This window comes from Formica exsecta, unplaced genomic scaffold (genome assembly GCF_003651465.1).
Source record: "Formica exsecta isolate Colony F162 unplaced genomic scaffold, ASM365146v1 scaffold71, whole genome shotgun sequence".
Classification (NCBI taxonomy): Eukaryota; Metazoa; Arthropoda; class Insecta; order Hymenoptera; family Formicidae; genus Formica; species Formica exsecta.
In genome coordinates, this window is record NW_021853477.1 from 242356 (window position 1) to 251612 (window position 9257).

General features: G+C 34.5%; 1 protein-coding gene across 4 annotated transcripts in view; it reads right to left on the reverse strand.

Annotated features, from left to right (window-relative positions):
- The window catches only part of LOC115243267 (collagen alpha-1(XVIII) chain), a 334384-nt gene that overhangs the window by 12635 nt on the left and 312492 nt on the right, over positions 1-9257 (reverse strand). For all 4 annotated transcript variants that reach the window (XM_029820094.1, XM_029820093.1, XM_029820097.1 and 1 more), the window contains 3 exons: positions 5590-5619; positions 5021-5390; positions 4048-4439 (listed from right to left, as the gene is read on the reverse strand). In XM_029820094.1, the coding sequence (XP_029675954.1) occupies positions 4048-4439; positions 5021-5390; positions 5590-5619 (792 nt within the window). The remainder of the gene's footprint in view (positions 1-4047; positions 4440-5020; positions 5391-5589; positions 5620-9257) is intronic.

The following is a 9257-nucleotide window of genomic DNA, read 5'->3' on the forward strand; positions in this document are numbered from 1 at the left end:
GGAGTAGTAGTGTTTGGGCGCGAAAGTCTTGGCGGGCCCGGCAAGAAGGACAGGCTAGGTTAAGGTGAGTAGATAAGTATATTTATAAATAATGCATGCGCAAAGAAAAGGAGCAATTAAACGACCGAAAGTTAGAGACTTTCAAAATGCATGGCTGCATGAGGATAATTTTAAGATAATGTTTTTATATTTGATAAATTTTATTTATGTTCATTTTTATAAATAAATATTTTTATTTTTTGTATTTTTGTATGAATACTGGTGAGGTTTTTGGCAGTTTTCCTTACCCGTGCAACAAATGTTGGTATTCTATGAGATTCTGCCAAAAATAAAATATTTTATTTTCGTTTGCATAAAAATGTGTTTTTAATTAATTATTTTATTACCCTCTTTCCCCTTTTTCAGCTTAGAATTTATTTATAATATATATATATATATTTATTTATTTAAATATTTAATATTTTTCTCATACATTTTGAACAATTATTAGATATTTTTGCGCGGGTGATTAATGGTACTCCTTTTTATCCAACTAAGCACTGTACTGGTACCGCGTTTGCCACGCATGCGCGAAAAATCCCGGCCCGAACAACAACACTGAGGTGCGATCGAGCTGCCCCGAATCTGTCCGAGAGTTATCTCTCCTCGACGATGTTCGAGCGACGTCACGTGATGAACACGCGCGTACAGAAGCGGAACGTCGCTGCGTCTCTCCGAGCGGCCATTTAGACAATCTTTCAGACGATGTTATTCTAAAATCGAATTTTAATTCGATATTGCTGACATATACGTCACGCTCGTTAATTAATGCGAATCATTAACGTCCGTAATTAAAGTTTATGCGGCAGTCTTGAAGAAATTGAAAAATATATAGTAAAACGTATACATATAGATAATTAAAAAGAGATTAATAAAACGTATGTCTAATGATTTTTGAAATTTCTGTCTAAGATAGTTGCATTAAAGTTTATATTAATCACTTTTTTTTTACATTTATAAGCTGATAACGCCTTCGCTATAAAAAATATTATTCTTGAACTAATCTACTATCTGTATTTTTATCAAAAAAAAAAAAACTATCGAAGCATGCATAGCTCGGATTTGGAAAAAGAACAGCCCTGACCCGATTTCTTCACTCTATTCCCTACGTCTCTCCTTTCTTTAAAATGTGCCGATCGTTCCGTAAAGTCAGGGCCCCGGATTTGTCTCGAGTCAGTCCTGATCGCGCGACGAGCTCCGAGAAGACGATTGTGTCACGTTCTTCGATTCCGAGGACGGCACTCTGAGTCAGCCGACCGAAAAACTTTAACATCGTGTATCCAAGGTTGTTTCTGAAATTTGGAAACGCTCCGGAGGTCACAATCGCCCGGCACGATCGCGCTTTTATCTCCGTCACGTCGGAGGATTCTCGCGAGCGAGTCTCGCGCTTGACTTTATCGCTCGGAAAACGCACGAAAGAGACACATAACCGCCGAACATTATCGCGCGCAATCTAATGCCGCATCCGATATGTCATCGCTCGTTACGACGTCGCGATAAAAATTCACTCTCCCGCAAATTTCGCGCGCGTGTCTGCGCAAACGAAACCTTTCTCTGCCGTTGCGTTCCTATACTGCGCGTCTCCGTCGAGACGCTTTTATGTGCTCTTACTCGACTATTTACACTGCAGAGATTCGCGAATTTATTATCATTTGCTAATAGCGAATTCGATTGGATCCCATACAGCACACAAAGATTGCATACATATTGTAGCAATCTTTCACCGCAATATTGCAACTTTGCAAATTCACTGCAAAATGTTGCTGTATCATTGCTGTGGAATTGCAGCAATGATAAAATGTCCGCTTTTAGGAATATTGCATCAAAATATTGTAGCAATATTGCAATGTAATGAATTTGCAATGATGTATATATATTTATTTTTGGGTATATAAATGTGTAATTATTGACGATACATTGTAATTAAATGTCTTTATTTGTACTTATGTTAACGTTATAAATAACATAACATTGCACATAACATATTATTGCACTTAACATGTTCACGAAATAAAAATATATTTTTTTTTATATTAGAGATATATATAAAAATGGTTCAGCTTTACGCGGCGCTTTTATTACCATTAATAATTTATTGAATTTTGTCCATTATTGTTTTCCTTTGTTAAATGTCTGTAAAAATAAAATAGGAGTTAAAATTCATATTTGCATAAAAATATACATACTGCAAATATACATAAATATTTTTATCAAATATTTTAAAGTTCATATCTACAGCAAAATAGAAAATTAGAGAAAGCAAAAAATATCCACATAAAAAATATACGAACATATATCATAGATAAATATAATTTTTACTTTTGCGATCTCAATAATTTTAAGGTTATTAACCTAGGTTATTAACCTTAGGACATGCTATTCTATTATGATTAATTAATACATAATATATATAGGTTGCTATAATAAAACATAATATTATCAAAAAGTTCTTACCTTTTCTCGTACGCAACAATAAAAAATGTTAATCACGAAATACACGACAATCACAGATATGTGCAGCAAGACCGGCGCCTACTACACACGCACACAATTGCGAACGCGTACATGTGCTGCGCAAAGCATACAGTGCAGCAATATAAGCCAATTTAAGAAAAATGTTTTAATAAAATGAACCATTTAGTATTGTTTATCGTTAACATCTTTCATGTAGAAATATTGCAAAAAATTATTTTATTATAATATTTTATTATTAAAATTATATAAAAATTGAATTTTGCAATATTTCCGAAATATTAATGTCATGTTGCTACAAGTGTGCTGGTACTTTGTGGCTCTATATTTCTGCAATGTCTTTGTAATGTTGCATTGCAATTTGCAACATTGCAATGTTGCTGCAATATAATTGCAATGATCTGTGCTGTATGGGTACTGTTTTAATATCTCATTATTGTGTTTGTAGTATTAAACATATATTTGTAAGCTTGCGAGATTTTGCTTTTTCTACATAGTGACCCAGACAGCACAAAATGTCCTCAGGTTCATCCTGAATATGTCCAGGATGGTTCAGGATATTTGTAGGATGTTTTAAGATATTATTATAAATATATTTTATGAAAATTTAATATGCATACATGATTACTTTCGGTTATGTAGGCTATTTAATATAATTTAGAAATTTTAAGTATTGTAATAAGTATTAATGTCCTATAAATGTCCCCTGGATAACCCCTGGATGTCTGTAGGATATCTGCCCTGTCTATTATATTGGATGTCCTTTGGATTTCCAGAGGATATATACATGTGCAATTAATTGTTAACATTAATTTCGTTTAATATTAATAATTGAATTTGATGCGCACATTTTCACATATTCAAAATTATTGTTTATTTAATATTTCATGAGAAATGTTACTATGCGCAACATTCCAAAAACTTTACAAAAAATAGTATTCAACCGCTAGTTTGTTTGTTTACCGCTATGCGACGCGCAAACTCGTATTTGAGATTTGGTCATGAGAATTATATAAAGCTTGCAAAGAGCAACTAACAGGAAATTAAAAATATAATTATTTTTTATCAGTTCAATTTCTGATGCAATCCCAACATAGGGAATTCAGATATTGGATTGTTTTGAAATTATTACACGACTCAAACCCGGAAGCCAAACCTAAAATATTCATGTACAGCACGAAAACCTCAAATATTAAAGAACGTGAACTATTTTTAGTATTAGATTTTTAGTATTGGCAGTAAATAATAGAACGCAATCTTAATTTATATTTAAATTTTAGAATTTGTTCTTTTTAACGTGTGAAAAATATCCCTAACATATCCTATAGAAATCCTTAAGATGTTCCACAGGATCTCCCTGGATTATCCAGAGGCTAGTGTACGGCTATTATTTACTCTTCCTCAGGACATCCAGAGGAGATCCGAGGATTAAAATAGGATATCCTCAGGATATCCTACATGTATGTCCTGGATGCCCTTTGGACGTCCTAAGGACATCCTTGTGCTGTCTGGGAATATAAATTGAGATATGCGTACCATCCATCCTGGTAGACCGATCTCTCCCATAGTTCCTGGTTTCCCGGGAGGACCCACAGGACCGGGCGGTCCAGGTCGTCCTCTCCTGCCTCGTTTTCCTTCGGCGCCTTTCTCGCCTTTGATAGTGATATAGTCGCCGGAATTGGCAATGGTAGTGGCTCCAGGAGGACCTCTTTCGCCTCTCTCGCCCTTAGAGCCAGGTATACCGGGTAATCCTGATATCCCGTCTTTGCCAGGTTCGCCTTTATCTCCTTGAGGCCCTTGAATACCATTTATTCCAGGAGTACCAGCTGGACCGGCATCACCCTTATCGCCTTTCTCGCCCTTCGTGCCCTTATCTCCTTTATACCCGCGCGCTCCAGTATCTCCTTTGTCGCCCTTTGTGCCGAATCCTTAATTAAATAACATTTCCAACATTATATATTGTCATCCTTTATCTTGACACAATAGATATTAAATTTCTTCATCGTAAAAAAAACATTATTAATAACGCCTATAATCTTTAGTTGTTACGGTAGAGAATCACATACAAATACATATATGTCTCTGATATTGTATAAAATATTAGAGAAAGTAGAAAAATCGAAATTCTTTTAGATTTTTAGGTCTTTCTATCGTCTTTAAAAATTTGTATCTCCTTTATTAAAATATAATTAAAGATAAATAATAGAAATAAAAATAAAAAAATAGAATATCTTTTTTTACACGAATTATAGCACTATATATTTAGGTAATTTTATTTAGTGTCTTATTAATGGCAAATTGACTTTATCGTAGCTGGTGAAGATTAATAAAATAATAATTAATATAAAACAATTGGGTAATGTTTTATATATAAAAGAAATTACATATAAAAGAAAAATCCGACGAACAGAAGAAATAATAAATAAATAAATAATGTAATATTAAATTGTATTTATTATTGTGCATGAAAAAGAAATATTTTTGAGGAAAAGTCGTTAAGATTGCTCACCAAGATCCCCTACGTTTATCCCACCGGGACCGTTAGGTAGTCCACCATGTGGACCGGGTGGTCCCGGAGGTCCTGGTTTGCCTTCGGGTCCTGTGTCGCCCTTAGCGCCCTTCTCCGCCGGTCGTCCATTCTCGCCAGGTGCACCAGGCAGACCGGGTGCACCGGCTACGCCTGGTTCACCCTTGAAACCTTGAATTCCTCTGGGACCATCCTTCCCATGGTCACCCTTGGCACCTTTGTGCCCTGGCTCGCCCTTGATACCCTTAGACCCTGGTATTCCAGCCTCGCCTTTAGGGCCAGGACTTCCTGAGATGCCTGGTTCACCTTTCTGTCCTGGGAGTCCTGGCCTCATCGTGATACCTCCTTCCGTCTAGATCCGACGAGGATTCATATAAGTGACCGCATTATATTAAATAATGAGAATTAATTTTAATGAAGTTTTATAATGAATTATTTTAATGAAGTTGCATAAATATTATTCTTGGCATCTTATGATTTGAGAGGGGAATTCCGAGTATCGGGAAAGATATTCGCGGTGCAATCAGGGAATGCTCCAAGTCCGTACTCACCCTATAAATATTTCGAGGTTTCCAACTAGGCTGCATGCGCATAATAATCGAAATTTCCCTATTAGATTGTTGGAATAACGTTGCGAAATTGAGAGCCTCGCGGCCGGCCCGACATTGCTGTCTGCACGTTTACATTGCCATTGATTAGAAGCGAATGATTGTTGCGCGAACAATCGTCAATGGCACGTGATTCACGATTGCTTCAGCGTAAATCGAATCTCGCCGATAGAATCGTAAGTGTAAATTTTATTCTTAAATGCACGAGTTTCCGATGCTCCCTCTGTGATTTGAATCCTTTCAAACGTAAAATTGATTTTCAGACACGCAAAAAAACGAAAATGAAAATGTTCTCTTATTGGGTAAAAAAACGTTTTGATTTTCTAAAGAATGTAGTATGTATATGCGTGTATGAAGACAAAAATAGTAATTATTAATAATTAGTATATATATTTAAAAAAATATAAATATTCCAAAAAAGTTGCATATACGCTGAATATTTGAAAACAATCTTGTATTAAAAATTGTAATATGCTGTAGTATTTATAGATCTCTTATTTTACAATATGTTTTCTCACGTTTTAGATAATTTTGCAAAAAAAGAAAAGACTAATTATATTATTGATAAGTAATTCAACGTGCAAGTTTTTGAATAAAACGGAGAAATACGTTTGTGCAGAAAATAATTTATTTTAAGATTTTCTTTCTATATCGTCTGCTTTCTGAAAAGCGATTATTCTTTTTTTCGCATTAGTATGGCATTCCGCTTTAAATCATGTCGCCGCGATTTCTGTATATCTATATATCAACGCCACCGTTCGTTTCATCGTTCGTCATATCCATTCAGAGCTTCTCGCAAATAGTTTGAAACTTTTAGACTTCTTCGACTATTGACAGAATAGCGATATATGTATATATGTGTACAGCTTCTCTTTCATCCTTTATATTCGGCTACATCAATATACGTGTCTATGGATTCTTATCTTTATAAATTTACCGAAACTATTTTCGCGTTATATTACCTTATTTTGCAATAAATGGAATGTTATCAAAAACAATTTCATATTATGTACTCAACAAATACCAACAACATTAATTGATTCAATTAACAGTGTTTGCTTCATAATTCGTTAACACACATTTAATACTAATATCATGCGTATATATTCAATATACAGTACACACAATCAAGTTTACAGATACAATTAATATTTAATAGAGAGAGACCTCGTTCGCAGTAAAATTTATGAAAGTCTTTTCAAATCATAAAACTAGAGCATAAAATATATATTTTTTTGTCGGAATTCGATTCTCTTCACTCGTATCTAGTTCTGCTTCCGCGCGCCTATATCTATAAATCCGCTTCTATTTTAAAGCAGTTCTCTCCGGCCTTAATACGATTCCCGAATTTCCTCTCCTTTACACCGTTTCCGTTCATTCAAATACCGAGCCGCGATGAATTCGCTGGGAAACATCTGCCGCGAACCGATCGGCGCGCGAACATCTCGATGCACGCACATCGAGACGCGCGAGCAACTCGATCGAGCGTTACCGAGAGCGCTTCGTCTTCAACGACGTACTAGGATGCAACACTCGAGCGCATCTCTGAGCCTTCCTTCCTTCCTTCCTACCTACCTAACGCATACCTAGTCGATGCATGCAGTAGCACAGCCTAGAAATTGGTTTCTGTATTCCCCGGGGAAATCGGGCTCTTGCACATCCGAGGAAGGACTGGTGAGGCAGGGCGAGAGGTCACGTAAGATAACCGTTGCCAGTATGCGCGTGTGTCTGTCTTTGCATGAACTGTCTCGACGACAGGCTTTGTGGTCTTTGATCTTACCGTGAAATATTTCTTGCCTTGTTCTTCCCAATACGTGTTTGCGTTCTAAATCGTTCCATTTTAGTTTTTCGTCTTCGCGATCGATCGTGCAGTCGTTGAAGTATGTAATATGAAATTGTTTTTGATACTGCGATTAAGTTATTTGCGGACGAAATCAATTGGTAAATGCTCCTTCTTGCTTCCGTGCAATATTAAAGGAGATTCTAAATGCGCCATCGTCAAAATAATACGAAATCAAGATCAAAATAATTATTATATATTAATAATTGATATAATTATTATATATTAAGCAAATGGATTAAGATACTATAATATTTATAAAAATATAGAGATAAGACCTCTTTCAAGCTTGTTAAAAAAGATTTAAATAATATTTTAGCTGATTCGCGATAATTTAATACTTCAAACTATAAAAATGTTTTCGTAGCTAATAAAATATATCATTTCTAATTATCTAAAAATATTAGCTTTTCGATATTTTCATACAAAAATAGACTTAAAATTTTTTTGATCGAGAGAAGAGAATCTGTTACTGAAAATAACACGACAGAAATGGAATGTAATCATGAATCTGATATATCGAATTTTAGTTTAGAATATTTTTTTATACTTTGTCAAGCAAAAAAAAAAAAAAAAAATGTTTGTAGGGCGATTCAAAGGGTATTTTAACATGAGTGATTCTGAAATTTTTATAATTTCGCGACATTATAAAAATTTAAATCTTAAAAATGCAAATTGTTGCAAAGTATTTTTATTATAACGGTACGAATGGATAAAATTGGGTGCAATATTGGAGAGAATGTCAAAAATAATTTTCCGACAGAAGTATGTGACCGATACAGAAAAAAATTGGACTTTATAAAAATTTATTTAGGTAGTTTTTTTTTTAAATTCATAGTATAGTTGATATAGTATTTTTATAAAAGTTGTATTTCCTAAAAAATGTATACTTTCAACAAAATGTTTGAATTTTTTTACATGCGTGCTCAAATGTCACTTAATATAATAAAAAGAGTATTCGTTTATGAATAGCCAAGCAAATTTATTTCTTATTTCGATCTTATAATTTTTATTCTTTAACCACATATATGTACATAAGATAAAGATTAAAGTAGTTAATATTATTTCGTTAAGCCAGAATTATTATTTTTCTGTTAGAATATTTCAAAATGTCCTTAAATTATTTTGCATTCGGTAGCGAATGGATTAATGACGTCGCGGAATAAGATTAATAAAACGTGAGAGCGTCGCGTTTGGAACCGACAATCTGGAACATTATAACGATTTGGACACTATCCGTGCGGCCTCTTGGGGATCTTTATCAATGGAATACAGCTGGCGCTAACGGGCATTAAGCAGCGGCGCATCCCTATTGTCACAACGCGTATCCTCATTCGCTCTGCAAGCAACAACGTGCATATCCGACGATGTAGGTCGTTGTGTGTCGCGCGACTCGTGGTTTTCCACAACTCCCAAGCAAAAGCTGGAAGCTTACCGTTTCGTTACCTCGTAAAGACGTATGTTTCCTTTAGTTTGTATCCGAATAACCGATATTGCCACAGCGCGGAAATATATCGCGTACAATGAATAGCGTAATCTAATTTAAAAAAGTTATCATTCTTTCTGTAAGGTGTTGCCGCGTGGTAAATTATACAAAGTGTTTCAGGGTTAAATGTTCTAACTTAAAATATGAATTTAAGATCTCAAAACAAGAAAACATTTTTTTTTTGGAGGTATGTCCGTAAACGCTTTGTTTAAGAGATATTGATATCTAAACATTTTCATTATAAAATTTTTTGAATTTATTATTATAATAAATAGATTAATAGTG